Genomic DNA, 18,832 nt, shown 5'->3' with positions numbered 1-18,832 from the left:
AGTATTCTAAAGTGAACCTATTAGTGAATAATAATTACTACATCATTTTGGCTCAAGTCAAATATACACTCTAAAACAAAACCTATAAAAGTAAGAAACTTTGTAAAATACACAACAACTTGTTTATGATCTTTATTTCAGATGAAAATATTAATACAGCATATTTTATTCAATTTTAACATGTATACTGCCCAGATTTAAACTAATTTAACAAACATTTTATAATCAAAAGTTAAACATTTAGAAGCAAACAAAATGCACATTTCATTTCCATTATAGGCAAGTAAACACATCTTCCTTAGTAGTTAACAGTAGTGAGTTAAGTCTTTTATGAATAATCAACTGTTAGTTTTTCAATAATTTCTTATTAGTTATGCAGTAAGTAAGAAACAGTATTCCAAAGTGTTACCATTCTTTTTAAACATCTACAATAATATCTGAAATTAGTAATGAGTGTGCTGTCTTCTATTTTAAATGTATATTTGTAACAACTGGATAATTTGTATTAACAAGCTCTAACCCCCTTAATGCCCTCTTTTTTGCTTCAGGCCCCTGTCATGCTCTGATCATTAACATGTTAATTATACAAACAAATTTTTAGCATTTTGTCTCTAGGAAAAACAAAAATCAGGAACGATTGATGAGCATATATTCATTTATTGTAGAGCTTCGTACTCCGTGAAGCAAATGTGTCTGAAATATCACAACATATAGTAGAAGAGCATGCGGTAGGGTTTGTTACTATAGCAACAGTAGACTCACAGGCATTGTGTTATAAACATCAAACAATCATTGTGAGAAAAACAACTGAGAAAGCAAGAAAGACAAATAATCATAATCTGTAATGATTAGCTGTTCCGTTCATCGCCTGAAGAAACAAGAACATTTGAAATTAGGAACTTGAGCACGCAAAAGACGAGATATGTGCACGACCCCAGAGAGAGAAGAGACTCTTTAACATCTCACTGTTACTGATTCATCATGCAGCTCAAAGCATTATGGGTAGAATCTCTAGTCAGTGTATTCTTATTCACCAACACAGTTTCACTGATGATTCACTAGAACCAACATAAAACCCAGGATAGAGCGTCTGAGTGAATGTGGTCTGGACTGTGTGGATGAGGCTCATTGTGTCAGAGACGCTGTAGAAGGACAGAGTTCCTGCTCTGTGATCCACAAACACTCCTATTCTACTGCTGATGGACTCTACAGAGAGAATAGTGTGTATGTTATTGTGTCTGAATAAGTAACTGGAGGGAGAACAGTCCAAATTCCAGGACTGATCATTGTATCCAAACACACACTCATGACCCGACCCCTTCCTGCTGATGCTCTTATATGACACTGATATAAACACACTTCCACTCCACTCAATCTCCCAGTAACAGCGTCCACACACACTCTCTCTACACAACACCTGATTCACATCAAATCTGTCTGGATGATCAGGATAGTAATGGGGTCTGTTACCAACAGTAATCACTCTGTTACTCTCAGACAGACAGATGTAATTATTCACTGTGTTTGGATCCAGAGTGAGCTGGTGGGAATCTGATGGAGATAAAACACATCAGAATCAGGAATTATGAATCTGTTTGATCTTTTCCTTAAGCTGAACTCTTCATGTTCAAGTGTATCATCAGTGTCTTAGTACAGATGAACAGATATCTGTGTAAATCATCATTTACTAGGGCTGCCCCATGTTCTGCTGGGGGCAGAACATAGACTGATCACAGTTTGTTTAATGTGTGCATCCTTGCAAATGTAAGTTTACATTAATATACATTTTTAGGAAATGTGTATGTCAGAAACATGTAAGTAGTAGCATCATTACATGACCACTAAGTCTAATATGAATCTAGAAAAATTTTCACTATTCCAGTGTTTGCGTGGAGTGTAGCTGAATAGTAGTACACTCAATGCATGACCGATGTGATCATTTGCATTTAACTTGATCATACAGATAAGAGCAAAACATAATGAATTATTACATCTTTTGAATCTGTTAAAGTTCTACTTTAATTTGTGTGCACTCACAAATAAATTTTATTTTGTGCTTTTGTAAAATAATGAAAGCAAACGGTGCACTTTCTGCCGTCTAGGTTTCTATGAACTTCAACACATACATAAAAAAAACAAAACTTAACTATATATATATATATATATATATATATCCAAAATGCTTTGCTTACAAAGGGTTGTCCCTGACTAAGGATTTTCATAGTCAAATCGAAATTTTCTAATCTTGCCGATAATTGACTGATAGTCGAATCATATGTTTGGGGGCGGGGCAAAATACATTAACAAGAGTCAAGTCAGAAATTCGACCAACATAATTACTGATGTTAACACACAGGGAAAATGTTGACTATTCAGGGGGCACCCCTACTTGTATTCATAATCATTACTTCTGCAGTGCTCTGTGGTAAGCTATATGTGTGCGCTTGAGCACTGATAGGCTATAGGTAATTAAAGAGTCATTATTTTGAATTATATGGTTAATTAATATAAACGTGCGAGTAGTCTATTAATAACTTCAAATGTAAGACTATTAGTCAATCAGAAAAATATTTAGTCAAGGGCAGCCCTTTCATTTAAATTGTTTATAAAACTATTCTTTCTCCTTCTATAGGAAGAACATGAAGACACGCAATGAGTTTTTCTGCTTGTTTTCTTACTGACTTACATTGTAGGAAGTCGTTCCTGGTCCAGAGAGAAATGTTGGTGAATGTGACTGTGGAAATCAACAGACATGAACAGTGTGGTTTTCATGATCCTGCATACTTTCTTAAGACATTTCTAATATGATGTTCTCCATGATATGAGATGATGCTGGACTGGTTTCTGAGAGCAGATGAATCTCCAGGACTTTACCTCTGTCTGAGATCTTCTTGAGCTCCTCTTTGCAGAAATCCTCCAGTTTGTCTCTCAGCTGATGGACAGATTCTCTCAGATAATCAAAAGAGACAAGAGAACTGAAGACTTCATCATTTACGTCTGTAGATTCAGGAAGTGCTGAAAGAGACTGGAAACTCTACAGAAAGCAGAAATCAAACTCATCAGCTCCACACTTCACCCAATAACCTGCACCAACATCAGATTTTTGTGGCTCTTGTTGACTGATCTTTAGTAACTTAACTCAATCCAGCATATATATATATATATATATATATATATATATATATATATATATATATATATATATATATATCTAAAATGCTTTGCTTACAAAGGGTTGTCCCCGACTAAAGATTTTCATAGTCAAATCGGAATTTTCGAATCTTGCCAAAACCCGGGAAGGAAGGAGAATGACACCACCATGCAAACTCCGTCAGGATCATCAGGATTGCCATTTGTGGAGATCATTACATCACTCGCGGGTGTACATCAAGAGAAACATCAAGCCCTGCAGAACTTGTGGGTGGACCAGGAACATCGGTTCCAAGTGATGATGCAAGCCCAGCAGGAGGACCGCAAGCTGTTCTGGAGCTTGCTGGACCGGGAGGTTCGGACGAGGACGGCTTCCCCCAGTCCCATCCCCGCTGCTCACATGTCTCTCACTAAGATGGGGCTGTCAGATGATCTGGAGGTGTTCCTGGACCTGTTCGAGAGGACGGCCGAGGCATGTGGGTGGCCACCAACCAGCTGGCCGGTGCGCTTGATTCCACTGCTGCTGGAATCAAGCAGCTTAACTTAACTTAAACCGAGCAATTCTCCCTTTGTTTTGGCACAGCAGCTCCGTGAGTTGTCCTGCAAATGGCTGTTGGCCAGAGGAAGCGATGCCGAGACCATCATCCACAAGTTGGTACTGTAGCAGTTTATCTCCCGACTGCCGCAAAGAAGTGCCCAGTGGGTCCAGTGCCACCGACGGGTGTCGCTAGATCTTGCTATCCAACTGGTGGAGGACCAGCTGGCAGCATGCTCTGGGGTCAGCGAAGCCCTTCCATCCACCTCTCTCTCTCTATCTACTCCGGTGTCTCTCTCTTCCCCTTCCCCTAAACCTGTCCCTGCTCCCAGATCCCGTTTTGCTGGGTCACTGAGGGCCGCCCCCTGCTGGAGGACGGGAACTGAGGCACCGCCCGGGGAATGGGGTTTTCTAACCCAGAGGGACTCGACGAGGCTCATACCACCTCCCCACATCCATCCCTTCACCCACTTCCCACCACTAGGGAGGCCACAGAGGATGGTTCTGGGGAAAAGAGATGGTAGGAAGGGGGGGGGGGGGGCGAGCACTCAGGTTGGAGAAACTGGGACCCAGTAGGGTAGTTTCAGGGGAACCAAACGGCTTGGTAAGGCCAAACCTCTCCAGTCGCGATGATTTTCCCCTGGAGATGAGAAACTCGAACATGCATTTGAACAGGTCCGTTCTATTGATGGGCAGGTCTCCCAACCTGGCCACGTGCTCTCCTATCCTTATTTTGCCATTATTAAAGACCAGTTGTATTGAGTCACCCACAACATTCAAAGAAAGGAGGAAACAACCCAATTGTTAGTACCTAGGATTGTAATCCAATGGCGGGGTATCTAGGGATGACAGTGACATTAAATCATCTAATGACCCAATTATTTTGGCCGTGCATTCACAAGAAAATGCGCAGATGGTGCGCATCGTGTCGGGAATGTCAGCTGGTGAACCCACCGGCCACCCCAAAAGCGAACTGGTATGGACCTCATCGGGCCATTAGAACAGTCGCATGGGGACATCGCTTTGCATTAGTTATCGTAGACTATGCAACACGATATCCTGAAGCAATGGTGCTCCGCAACATCTCAGTGAAGAGTGTGGCGGACGCCCTGTTTTTTGCCCTGAGATTTTCACAGATCAGGGCACCGTGTTTATGTCATGCACATTAACCAAATTGTACAAATTATTGGGCATTAAATCGGTACGTACCAGCGTCTATCACCCACAAACAGACATTCTGGTCGAACGGTTCACGTTGAAAACAATGATTCATTGATTCGCACAAGAATATGCAAAAAATTGGCATAGATGGCTGGAACTCCTCCTATTCGTTGTGCGCGAGGTCCCACAAGCCTCCACAGGGTTTTCCCCCTTCGAGCTTCTTCATGGTTGCCAGCCCCATTGGGTTTTAAACAAAATTCAGTATGTCATGGACCTGAGAGCAAAGCTCCATACACTGGGGCAGCTCTCTATGGAGAATTTGCTTCAGGCTCAGGGCAGGCAAAGCTGGCTGTATAACAGGGAAACCAAGCTTTCAAGTTTGCAGCGGGAGATAAAGTACTTATATTACTACCAACCCCAGATCCAAATTGTTAGCAAAGTAGCAAGGACCCTTTGAGGTCACACAGCGACTAGGAAATCTCAATTATGAAGTAATACGAACAGACAGAGGCAATTTACGTCAGCTCACTGACATCATAGGATTGGCATATGAAGCATTTGAGGGCTGTCCTCGGAGAGCTGAGACAGGCGGAGCTAATGGCCAATCCGAAGAAGTGCGCAGTTAGGCGGGTGGAGGTAAGGTATCTGGGGTTCCACTTGGGTCAATGGCAGGTGCGTCCCCAAATTGACAAGACTGCAGCAATTTCAACTTGTCCCAGGCTTTAAACCAAAAAGGAGGTGAGGCAGTTCCTGGGGCTGGCGGGATATTACAGAAGGTTTATTCCTGGTTATTCGGACCTCACCAGCCTGCTGACTGACCTCACTAAAAGGGAAGTACCAGATACGGTCCAGTGAACGGAGCAGTGCCAACAGGCTTTAACCCAGGTCAATGCTGCCCTGTGTGGCGGACCGCTCCTGCACATTCCTAACTTTTCTCTCCCTTTTCTGTTGCAGATTGACGTGTCGGACACGGGGCTGAGCGCTGTCCTGTCCCAGGAGGTGGAGGGGGAGGACCGCCCGGTCCTGTACATTAGTCTCTCTCTTTGAGAGCTTACGACTAAGTACAGCACCATAGAATAGGAGTGTTTAGCCAGCCATTTGCTACTACCTCCTGGGGCAGGAGTTTACCCTCTTTCAAGTTCAAGGTGATTCACAGGCCTGGGCCGCAGATGGCTGTGGTGGAGTTTGCAGACCGGATGGCTCCCTGGCCTGAGACGGGCAGTGGGGGTGTGTGACGGTGGAGGCATGGTTCTGCGAAGTTTGCGATGGGAGGGAGAGCGAGGAGACATGCGGCGGTAAGTGAGTCAAGTGAAAAACGACGAACACCTTAAGTTATTAAACAAAAGCCTGCAAAGATATACCCTATGTAATAAGTTGAAGCATCATGTTAAGGTTTGCACGCTCCGCAACAGGTCGATTGGAAAACAAACAAACTTAATTTCTTGCTTAAGTGCAAATTGATCTTAAGCAATAAAGATAAGCCACATCTCTGCTTTTGTGATTATCTTGGTGCAATCTAACAAATAACTTATCATCCTCTTCAGTAACTGTGTGTGTGTGTGTGTGCGTGTGTGTGCGTATGTATGCGCGCGTGTGTATACATGTATGTGTGTGTTCACTGGGTTTTAGATCCATGTAATAGAGTAGCTCAATAAATTCTTGTTTCATTTATAAAGTAATATTGTCTTGTATGGTGTATTTTAAACATTAAACTTTGCCCAGATCCTGTGCTACCAAGCTCTTAGCTTATAAATGATCAGTCTCATTATCCATGAAGTAATATAAATAGAATTGTAAGGATATATACTGAATTTTACATTTGTTGGATGAACCCTTGATGAAGTATAAACTAATTAAATTTGGAATCAGTTCAATTAAAGCAATTCGAATCTTTAGATTCAATTCTTCTTTAAAAAAAAAAGGCTCGAATTATCTTACAAAGATTATGAATATACTAACCATTATTTATGACTTCAGAGTGGTTAAAGATACTGAACTCCACATGGACCCTTAAGACACTCTCAGGATTGGTTTAGTTTCATTATGCTAAAGCAATGCTAATATTGACATCATGCCTGACATCATGTTTTGGTTCTTCATTATCAAATTCATGAATGTGTTACACACAATTAAAATAACTTTTATCAGATTTGTGGATCACCTGATCCAATTTTGATGATTTGTACTATCAAGTTCACTGATTTCACCATGATGTAATAAATCAGAAGGAAAAATAAGTGAAAAAGCTGAAATGTTAATGAACTGTTGGTGGTGCTATTGGTGTTTGACAGCTAAATATATCTTCCAGAAGAAAGAGCTGAGAGAAATTATTCCTAAGAAATCTCCAGAGCTGAAAGCCATTTGTAAGAGAGGATGATCAGATGAGAGTCTGACTGACTGAACATCCAAACCAAGTTAAGATTAACAATTTAATTGAGGTTCAACAAATAAAAAACAGATGCAATACGGATAAACAAATGATAAAGCTTGGCTTATTGAATATCAGATCCCTTTCTACGAAAACACTTTTTGTAAATAATAAGATCACTGATCATAATCTAGATGTGATGTGTTTGACAGAAACCTGGCTAAAAAATGATGATTACATTACTTTAAATGAGTCCACCCCCCCGGATTACTGTTTTAAACATGAGCCGCGTATAAATGGAAAAGGGGGAGGTGTTGCTTCAATTTATAACAACGTTTTCAGGATTTCTCAGGGGGCAGGCTTCAAGTATAACTCATTTGAAGTAATGGTGCTTCATATAACATTATCCAGAGAAACAAATGTTAATGATAAATCCCCTGTTAGGGTTGTACTGGCTACTGTATACAGGCCACCAGGGCACCATACAGACTTTATTAAAGAGTTTGGTGATTTTACATCCGAGTTTTGGCAGCAGATAAACTTTGAATAGTTGGTGATTTTAATATCCATGTTGATAATGAAAAAGATGCATTGGGATCAGCATTTATAGACATTCTGAACTTTCAGGACCTACTCATTGTCAAAATCATACTCTAGATTTAATACTGTCACATGGAATTGATGTTGATAGTGTTGAAATTATGCAGCCAAGTGATGATATCTAAAATCATTATTTAGTTTTGTACAAACTTCATATAGCCAAAATTTTAAATTCTACTTCTTGCTACAAGTTTGGAAGAACCATCACTTCTACCACAAAAGACTGCTTTTTAAGTTATCTTCCTGATGTATCCAAATTCCTTAGCATATCCAAAACCTCAGAACAACTTGATGATGTAACAGAAACCATGGACTCTCTCTTTTCTAGCATTTTAAATACAGTTGCTCCTTTACGCTTAAGGAAGGTTAAGGAAACCAGTTTGACACCATGGTATAATGAGCATACTTGCACCCTAAAGAGAGCAGCCCGAAATATGGAGCGCAGCTGGAGGAAAACAAAACTAGAGACATTTCGTATTGCTTGGCGGGAAAGTAACCTAACCTACAAAAAAGCATTAAAAACTGCTAGATCCGATAACTTTTCTTCTCTTTTAGAAGAAAACAAACATAACCCCAGGTATTTATTCAATAAAGCGGCTAAATTAAAGAAAAATAAAGACTCAATAAGTGTTGACATTTCCCAAAATCACAGCAGTAATTACTTAATGAATTACTTTACTTCTAAAATCGATATTATTAGAGATAAGATTGTAACCATTCAGCCGTCAGCTACAGTATCACATCAGACAGTGCACTATAGACCCCCTGAGGAACAGTTCCACTCATTCTCTACTATAGGAGAGGAAGAATTGTATAAACTTGTTAAATCATCTAAACCAACAACATGTATGTTAGACCCTATACCATCTAAGCTCCTAAAAGAGGTGCTTAGATCCTCTTCTTACTATTATTAATTTCTCATTGTCATTAGGATATGTCCCAAAAACCTTCAAATTGGCTGTTATTAAGCCTCTCATCAAAAAACCACAACTTGACCCCAAAGAACTGGTTAATTGTAGACCAATCTCGAATCTCCCTTTTCTGTCCAAGATACTAGAAAAGGTGGTATCCTCACAATTATATTCCTTCTTAGAGAAAAATGGTATCTGTGAGGATTTTCAGTCAGGATTTAGACCATATCATAGTACTGAGACTGCTCTCCTTAGAGTTACAAATGATCTGCTCTTATCATCTGATCGTGGGTGTTTCTCTCTATTAGTTTTATTGGATCTTAGTGCTGCGTTTGACACAATTGACCACAACATTTTTTTGCATAGACTTGAACACTTTGATGGCATTAATGTAAGTGCATTAGCATGGTTTAAATCGTACTTTTATGACAGCCATCAGTTAATAGCAGTGAATGAAGATGTATCATATTAATCACAAGTGCAGTACGGAGTACCTCAAGGCTCAGTACTAGGGCCACTACTCTTCACGCTCTATGTTACCCTTGGGAGATATCATCAGGAAACATGCTGTTAGCTTTCACTGTTATGCTGATGATACTCAGCTCTATATGTCTTCACGGCCCGTTGAAACACACCAATTTGAAAAACTAATGGAATGCATAGTTGATATAAAAAAACTGGATGATGAGTAATTTCTTACTGCTAAATTCTGAAAAAACAGAGGTGTTAATTATAGGACCTAAAAACTCTGCATGTAATAACCTAGAACACTGTCTAAGACTTGATGGTTGCTCTGTCAATTCTTCGTCATCAGTTAGGAACCTAGGTGTGCTATTTGATCGCAACCTTTCCTTAGAAAGCTAAATTTCTAGCATTTGTAAAACTGCATTTTTCCATCTCAAAAATACATCTAAATTACGGCCTATGCTCTCAATGTCAAATGCAGGAATGTTAATCCATGCATTTATGACCTCAAGGTTAGATTATTGTAATGCTTTATTGGGTGGTTGTTCTACACACTGAGTAAACAAACTACAGCTAGTCCAAAATGCAGCATCAAGAGTTCTTACTAGAACCAGGAAGTATGACCATATTAGCCTGGTCCTGTCAACACTGCATTGGCTCCCTATCAAACATCGTGTAGATTTTAAAATATTGCTTATTACTTACAGATCCTTTTCCTATTTGGCGCCTAAACTCTGGAATAACCTACCTAACATTGTTCGGGAGGCAGACACACGCTTGCAGTTTAAATCTAGATTACAAACCCATCTCTTTAACCTGGCTTACACATAACATACTAATATGCTTTTAATACCCAAATCCGTTAAAGGATTTTTAGGCTGCATTAATTAGGTAAACTGGAACTGGGAACACTTCCCATAACACCCGATGTACCTGCTACATCGTTAGAAGAATGGCATCAATGCTAATATTAGTCTGTTTCTCTCTTATTCCAAGGTCACCGTAGCCACCAGATCCAGTACGTATCCAGGCCAGATGGTGGATCAGCACCTAGAAAGGACCTCTACATCCCTGAAAGACAGCGGAGACCAGGACAACTAGAGCCCCAGATACAGATCCCCTGTAAAGACCTTGTCTCAGATGACCCCCAGAACAAGACCACAGGAAATAGACAATTCTTCTGCACAATCTGACTTTGCTGCAGCCTGGAATTGAACTACTGGTTTCGTCTGGTCAGAGGAGAACTGGCCCCCCAACTGAGCCTGGTTTCTCCCAAGGTTTTTTTCTCCATTCTGTCACCGATGGAGTTTCGGTTCCTTGCCGATGTTGCCTCTGGCTTGCTTAGTTGGGGTCACTTCATCTACAGTGATATCGTTGACATGATTGCAAATAAATGCACAGACACTATTTAAACTGAACAGAGATGACATCACTGAATTCAATGATGAATTGCCTTTAACTCTCATTTTACATTATTGACATACTGTTTTCCTACTGAATGCTGTTGAGTTGCTTTGATGCAATGTATTTGGTTTAAAGCGCTATATAAATAAAGGTGACTTGACTTGACTTGACTGATGATTATATAGGAAGACATTCATGAAATGTTTCTCTGTGAGTCTCTGTCACAGCAGGATCTGCTCAAGTCCACTATGACCTTGTTCTTCTAGATCTCTGTTACCTGCAGGAACAGAATGTGATCCTGTGTGTTTGAAAGCTGTTCCAGCTCAGCGTCTCTCCTCCTCAGATCATTGATCTCCTGCTCCAGTCGCTCCAGTTGTCCTTCAGCTGGACTCACTGCAGTCTTTTCCTGATCTCTGATCAGCTGTATCAGCGCAGAGCGGCTGCTCTCAATGGAGCGGATGAGCTCAGTAAAGATCCTCTCACTGTCCTCCACTGCTGTCTGTGCAGGTTGTTAGGACACACAGTGATTCAGCTTCAGTGAGTCTGAACTGAGATGGAGACAAACTTCTCTTCTTCTCCAGACTCACCTTATGAGACTCCACAGCCTCTCTCAGCTGCTGAAGATCTTTCTCTCTCTGCTGGATTATCTGCTGGAGCGTCTTCTGCATCTCTTTCAGCTGGTCCTAGAGGACAAACAGATGATACTGAATGTCACGGAAAACTAATAATGATTTATTAACAAAGTTTGCGAGAAGTGCGTCAGATACTTAGCCTAATTAACACAAGAGGAACGTTGTCATGAAACAAAACAAGGGAAGTGAGGAAATGAGGAGTAAACTTCTAAATAAACAATCTTTTAATGATCCACAATCCAACAGGGGCAACACAAGACAGGGAGAACACAACATCTACGTTAATAATGGACGCTACACTAAGGAAAACACAGGGCTTAAAGGTGCTGTAGGGAACTTTTGTAAAAAAATATTTTTACATATTTATTAAACCTGTCATTATGTCCTGACAGTAAAATATGAGACAGATAATCTGTGAAAAAAAATCAAGCTCCTCTGGCTCCTCCCAGTGTCCTATTGCCATTTGCAGAAACTCCATCGCTCCCGGTAAAAAACAACCAATCAGAGCTGCGGTCCGTAACTTTGTTTGTGTTCAAAATTTAGAAAAATGTATATAATAAGCGAGTACACCATGAATCCATTTTCCAAACCGTGTTTTTGGCTGGTCCTGAATCACTAGGGTGCACCTATAATAAGTGTTTATATTCAGACTATTTTAGATTGCTTCGGGGATACCGCGGCGGAGTAACCCAGAACCTTTGTGATTCTTCATAGACATAAACAGAGAGAAGTAGTTCCGGCTACGATGTTCTTCCGCAAGACGCAAGCAGTTCTGTTTATTAACCGCTAGAGTGTCAAAAGTTCCCTACCGCAGCTTTTAAGTACACTTGGTAATTAAACACAGGTGGAACAGAATGAACATAAACTAATAAGAACATAATCAGGGAGAACTGAAACAAGAAGGAAATTAAATTTACTAAATGGGAACAGGAAAAGGAACAAAACCAAATATGGTCATGGTAGTTGTAAAACTAGGACATGGCGAGAACGAGGACAGAAAACCCAACACAAACACAGGCCTGACATTACCTCCCCCTCCAGGAAGCACTGGGGGGGGGGTGCTTCAGGAGAAGTAACACATAGGGATGGTCGGGCTTCAGAGCGGGACCCAATCTGGGAGACCCTGGGGAACAGGAAGCTTTGGAGGCCATTGTGGGTCAGGTAGTACAAGATCCAATGACGGAGCAGGGACTTTATTATCACCCCCAAAAAATTACATTGGGAGACTCTTGGATCTCAAGGCCCTCGCTGGGCTGGATTTGGGGACTGAAGCCCTCACTGGGCCAGACTGAGCAACAGGAGCCCTCCTTGGGCTAAAATTAAGAATAGGAGCCCACCTTGGGCTAAACTCAGGAACAAGAGCCCACTGTGGGCTAAACTCAGGAACAGGAAACCATTGTGCTACTAGGGCTGTCCACAGGAACAGGAGCCAGTTCTGGGCTAGGCTCAAGATTAGAGCCCCTTTCTGTACTGAACATGAAACCAACAGCTATCCTTGGGATCAATGTGTTGACAGGGGCCCTCTCAGGGGTGAACTCAGGAACTGCTTCCATCGAGGCAACATGAGAAGCAAGCGGCTTGGGAATGGCCTCCATGGCCATGACAGTAGAAGCATCCTGCTTCCGAGGAACCCCAAAAGACAAGATAAGACTGGTTCAAAATGTTTCTGTGGACAATACTTTAGGGGACATTACTTGCCTCTGGTCAGGAGCTGGTCTCTGATCAGGGGCTGGAGTGTGCATTGGTCAATGGTCAGGGGCATGGAACCTGCACTGGACTCTTGGTCAGGGGCTGGAGCCAACACTGGATTCTGGGTCTTACATCGGAGCAGCCGGCAGGCTTGACTTTCAGAGAGGTGAACTTGACTGATGAGTGACTGGCGGGCTTGGGTTAACTGCAAGCCATGGGCTGGACAGATGAACGGCCGACATGACTGAAGATTGACTGACAGGTTTGAATGAGCTGTGGCTGGGGGGCTTGACTTTGTATCAGCTGGTGAACTTGATTGATGAGCGGCCGGTAGGCTTGGGTTAGCCACAGCTGGCTGGCATGCCTTTCTAGGATCCTGCGAACTTGACTGATGAGTGGCCGGCGGACTCTCAGTACTCACAGTGATCCTGCTGAACTCCCACATTTACCCACTGCGGTCTTGGATGGAATAGTAAGAGGTGACTCAAATGCCACGGGGAGCAAAAACAGGGAAAACAAAAGTTTAAAAACCGTCAAAACAAATGAGGAGAAGGGGAGAACACAACATCAATATTACTACCTGATGCTAGACTAAGGAAAACACAGGGCTTATGTACACTAAGTAATTAATAAACACAGGTGGAACAGAATGAACTGTCATGGTTGGTAAACCGTGATCTCGGGTTGTTTACACTTTGTGGTGAATTCTGTGTGTTCTGCGTCTGCACTGATTAGTGGTGGGCGTCTCCGTTAATTGTATCAGCAACAGCTGCCACTCATTACTCATCCACTATATAATGGCTTGTCTCACGTCTTGTGTTTGTGAGATCGTTGTTTCATTTCATTGTGTTTACCCCCGTCTGGCTTCTGTGTAGTTTGCGTTTGGATGTCTGTGTTTTTCCATAGAACCTCATCCACTCTCCGCACGATCACTCAGCCACGGACACTTACCTTCGGCTCTGTTCCCCGCAGTTCCTGTGTCACTCTCTCCTGCTGCCTCACGCCGTCAACACCCGGACTCCCCACCTGCACTCCATTACCGTCTGGACTTCTCATCACCTTAATCATCCCTCTGGAGTGTTCCCGTATCATCATCTTTTTGTGTCTTTGTACAATATCTCATCATCTCATTAAACTTTAACTCGCTATTGTTTCCAGACTGTCCTTTCACCAGCCGTCACAGAACGATCTCACCCAACATGGAAGCAGCGAGCACCAACACCCTCACCGATTTCATGCACCACAGCGTCAACAGAATGGATCAGCAGCAGGAGAGCATCTCGAACACCGGACGCGCTGTCCTAGCACTGGTGGCACAGGTGTCCGAGCTCACCCAGCAGATCCATCATCTCACATCTCCCACTGCGCCCATCGCGCCGCCTGCGCCGACCGTTCCCCCAGGGATTCCCCAGGACCAATTCCGACCAGAGCCGCGACTTCCGGCGCCGGAGAATTACGTTGGTGAGCCAACTTTTTGCAGAACATTCCTTAACAAATGCTCTATGCATTTTGCCCTGCAGCCCCGCACTTTCGCCACAGAAGAATCCTTCTTCCTGGAGTCAACAACTCTCTATGGTGGAGTACGCCCACAATTCGTTGCCAGTGTCAGCTACGGGCCTCTCTCCGTTTCAGTGTAGTGTAGGGTACCAGCCACCAGCGTTTCCCAGTCTGGAATCTGAAGTCGCGGTCCCCTCCGCTCACGCGTTTGTCCAGAGGTGCCACCGCACCTGGACCAGAGCCCGTGAGACTCTGCTCCGGGTGAGGGAGCGCACTAAGGCCAAGGCCGATTGCCACCGGTCAAAGCCTCCCGTCTACGTCGTGGGTTAAAAAGTGTGGCTTTCTACCAGTAACATTCCATTGTGATCCGTTTCTAATAAACTAGCTCCCAAATTTATTGGCCCGTTCATTATCACCAAGATCATTAGTCCGGTGACAGTCCACCTCAAACTACCTCCTGCGTACAAGAGGATACACCCCGCCTTTCATGTGTCCAAAATTAACCCCGTGTTTTATGCACGTATTAATCCACCTACTCCGGTTCCCCCGCCGCCGCGTCTCGTAGATGGGGAACCGACATATTCGGTTAATCGTATTCTGGATTCAAGACGGATGGGACGAGGATTCCAGTATCTGGTGGACTGGGAAGGTTACGGTCCGGAGGAGAGGAGTTTGGTACCTGCTAGGGACATATTGGATCACTCCCTTATTGATGGATTCTTATCAGCAGGTAGGCCCTTCTGGGAACTCCAGGAGGAGTTCTTAGAGGGGGGGGGGGGTACTGTCACGGTTGGTAAACCGTGATCTCGGGTTGTTTACACTTTGTGGTGAATTCTGTGTGTTCTGCGTCTGCACTGATTAGTTGTGGGCGTCTCCGTTAATTGTATCAGCAACAGCTGCCACTCATTACTCATCCACTATATAATGGCTTGTCTCACGTCTTGTGTTTGTGAGATCGTTGTTTCATGTCGTTGTGTTTACCCCCGTCTGGCTTCTGTGTAGTTTGCGTTTGGATGTCTGTGTTTCCCCCAGAACCTCATCCACTCTCCGCATGATCACTCAGCCACGGACACTTACCTTCGGCTCTGTTCCCCGCAGTTCCTGTGTCACTCTCTCCTGCTGCCTCACGCCGTCAACACCCGGACTCCTCACCTGCACTCCATTACCGTCTGGACTTCTCACCACCTTAATCATCCCTCTGGAGTGTTCCCGTATCATCGTCTTTGTGTGTCTTTGTACAATATCTCATCATCTCATTAAACTTTGTTAACTCGCTATTGTTTCCAGACTGTCCTTTCACCAGCCGTCACATGAACATAATAAACTAATCAGGGAACATAGTCAGGGAGAATTGAAACAGGTGGGACTAAATTAAATAGCGAGAACAGGAAAGGAACAAAACCAAATATGGGCATACAAAAGATAAAACTAGGAGCTTCACACTGACAGTTTCTGCATTTTGACTGATGAAAGTATATATATATATATATATATATATATATATATATATATATATATATATATTATATGAATTATATGTCAAAGAATAGGTGAATAGTGTAATCAAAGGTTTCATAAATCATAAAGGTCTATGGTTAATTTTCAGCCAACAGTGAAACTCTTCTTGCAGCTGCTGTTCTTATGTGCTGCAGTGTGAATGCTGTCAGCTGTTAATATGGGTGATGATATAAACACTTATGAAGTGAGTGTCAGTAATATTTCATCAGTGTCTAGTGTTAAATACCTGTTTCTCTGTCCTCTGTGCTGCAGCTGATACAGTGTCGTGGTTTTTATGGTCATCCATACACAACACACATATACATTCCTGGTCAGTGCGACAGAAAACCTCGAGGATCTTCTCATGTTTCTGGCAGATCATCTCCTGCAGTCGTCCAGTGGCTTCAGTCAGATTGTGTCTCTTTCCATTAAACCAACTCTCATGTTGTTGGAGGTGATTCTGACAGTAAGAGTTCAGACACACCAGACAGGACTTGATGGCTTTGTGTTTTCTTCCAGTACAGACGTCACACTGCACATCTCCAGCTCCAGCGTAGCAGTCAGCAGAGAGTCTGGTCTTCTCCAGTTTCTCTACCACTTCAGCCAGCATGGTGTTTCTAGCTAAATCAGGTCTTGGACTGAAGGTCTGTCTGCACTGAGGGCAGAAGCAGATTCCCTTATGATCCTCTTGATCCCAGCAGTCTGTAATACAGATCTTACAGTAACTGTGTCCACAGGAAGTGGACACTGGATCCTTCAGGAGATCCAGACACACCGGACACATGAACTCATCCTGAGAAACTCTGGCTTCGGCCATTTTACTGCTTGAATACAGAGACAGAGACACACAACAGCTCAACTACACTTCAGCTTCTCTTTCCTTGAAATCACATGATTCCTGGGTTTTCTGGTTCTGCTTTGAGACATGTGTAAAAAAAAAGCAGCTTCCCCATTCATGCTCCTGTAGAGCCCCCCATACACCCCCCCCCCCCCCCCCGTCTGCTCTGTTCATGTCAGTGTTGTGGATCATTCAGATGAACTTAGAACACCTTTAAATTACAAACTAATGAATCATTTTTAATTGAGGGAGTAAATGGGATAGGGTATCACCTCAGTCTTGGTATTTAAAGGTGGAAGAATGCGATGGTCATTTTTCTCCCCAACCTACAATCCATGCTGGTACCCGAGACTCGAACCCAAGACCTTTGGGTTACAAGTCCAACTCTCTAACATTTCAATCTTAGTGAAAACTGTTTTTACACTATTTGTGTGTGTGTGTGTATAAGCCTGCATAATCAAATTTTTACAACCTGAATTCAGAAAACTTTGGGAAGTTTTTTTTAATTTGAATAAAATTAAAAAGTCAAAGAATTTTCAAATCACATGAGCCAATATTTTATAAACATTAGAACATATTGTTTATAAAATATCTTATTTTTACAAACCTGAATTCCATAAATGTTGGAATTAACTAAAATAACTTCAAATGGCATGACGCCAATATTTTATACACGTTAGAACATAGAAAATATAACAACTGTTTAAACTGAGAAATGTTAAACATTTTTGCACAAATTGAGGCTAATTTCAAATGTGATGGCTGCTACAGGTCGGGAATGTCAAATTTGGACTCCTCTGACCATAGAAACACTTTTCCACTTTGAAACAGTCCAATTTTAAATTAGCCTTGGCCCACAGGACACAACAGTGCTTCTGGACCATGTTCACATATGGCTTTCCTTTCTGAATGATAGAGCTTTGGTTGGCATCTGCAGATGGCACGTTGGATCACGTTTGTGTAAACTGTGTAAATTCATGATGACCTGACAGAACCTCTCCAGAGTCCATGCTGTAGTGAGCTAATACTGACCTACATGGGCTAATTACATGAGCGATTGTAGCCACACTTTTGTAAACAGTTTCAGTTGATTGCATCTGAGACGCAATCACAATGTAAATGCATCTGACTAATGATACACATAATCTTTCAAAACCCTTGTTCTGGATAGTTGAAATTTAGCTCAGGAACATTAATATTGGCTTGTAAATGTTACAACACTTTAAATGAAGTTAACAAGCCACGAACTCAATTGAATAGGCATGATTGGAAAGCAACACATTCTAAACAGCTGAAAATATAACAATTGAGAATGCATATTTGAAGCAAAGACCAATACCTGGGGTAAAAAAAAAATAAGCCTGTAGACTGTAGACAGGATTGAATCAAACCACACATCTGGAGAAGAGTCAGAAAAGACGTTTGGAACAACCAGGACTCTTCCAAGAGACTCTTCCAAACCAACAGGTTTTCTTGTTGACCATGTATTTGATGGCTGTTTTTATTGTTTTTATGACAAGTTATTGTTCACATTTTACTATCATTGTCATAGAAATCTAACTTTAGTGCAACATTTGCTTATAGATAAAAAAAAAAACAACAACAACAACAACAAAAAAAACACACACACACACAGAACAAAAAAAAACACAAGGGTCCTTGCCATCAGAAAAAAACATTGTGGTCCAAAACGCAAAACCGATCTACTTTTTAACCGTCAAGCTGGATGAGAACAAGGAACGAGTTTAAATAGGAGATGCTGTTTACCTGTTTATCTGTCTTATTTCTGCTTCAACATTTATTTAATACATTATTTATATTAAAAATATATGTATTATGTAGGTTTAACAATGTTCGTTGTGTAGGGGGAAGACGGCAGGGTCGGCTGTTACTACTGACGAGTGATCCGTGCATTGGTATCCGTCATGCGGTGGAGCCACGGCAGGGGAGCTTAGTCTGAACAGAGGTGGAATTCCCATCCCAGGAGATAATAGCGGAGGGTGAGGATGGCCCATCTGATGGCCAAAACACTCCTTCTCCATGGTGCTGTATTTAGTCTCTCTCTTAGAGAGCTTGCGACTAATA

General features: G+C 42.2%; 2 protein-coding genes across 2 annotated transcripts in view; both read right to left on the bottom strand.

Moving 5' to 3' along the window:
- Nucleotides 1-248: 248 nt before the first annotated feature.
- Nucleotides 249-16,809, bottom strand: LOC113114383 (tripartite motif-containing protein 16-like). The gene is made up of 6 exons (XM_026281310.1): nt 16,157-16,809; nt 11,182-11,277; nt 10,872-11,093; nt 2,875-3,034; nt 2,687-2,734; nt 249-1,551 (listed from the first exon to the last, which is right to left on the bottom strand). Exons 1-6 carry the CDS (start codon nt 16,724-16,726, stop codon nt 1,031-1,033), a joined length of 1,617 nt encoding a protein of 538 aa, XP_026137095.1. The 5' UTR covers nt 16,727-16,809; the 3' UTR covers nt 249-1,030.
- A 1,655-nt stretch (nt 16,810-18,464) lies between these two features.
- LOC113113341 (uncharacterized) overlaps nt 18,465-18,832 on the bottom strand; it is a 7,664-nt gene continuing 7,296 nt past the window's right edge. The window contains exon 6 of the mRNA XM_026279455.1: nt 18,465-18,469. Coding sequence (XP_026135240.1) covers nt 18,465-18,469 — 5 coding nt within the window. The remainder of the gene's footprint in view (nt 18,470-18,832) is intronic.

Source organism: Carassius auratus, chromosome 14 (assembly GCF_003368295.1).
Source record: "Carassius auratus strain Wakin chromosome 14, ASM336829v1, whole genome shotgun sequence".
NCBI lineage: Eukaryota > Metazoa > Chordata > Actinopteri > Cypriniformes > Cyprinidae > Carassius > Carassius auratus.
Note: the sequence above shows the minus strand (reverse complement) of the source record. Positions and strands in the feature narration are given on the sequence as shown.

Bases quoted from the DNA above. Each gene is read 5' to 3' on its own strand.
- LOC113114383 (XM_026281310.1), bottom strand. From the start codon at position 16,726: ATGGCCGAAGCCAGAGTTTCTCAGGATGAGTTCATGTGTCCGGTGTGT. The intron at 3,035-10,871 runs GTAACAGAGATC...TGCTTTCTGTAG, and splicing joins ATCACATTCTGTTCCTGCAG to AGTTTCCAGTCTCTTTCAGC. The intron at 1,552-2,686 runs GTAAGTCAGTAA...TATCTCCATCAG, and splicing joins CAGGAACGACTTCCTACAAT to ATTCCCACCAGCTCACTCTG.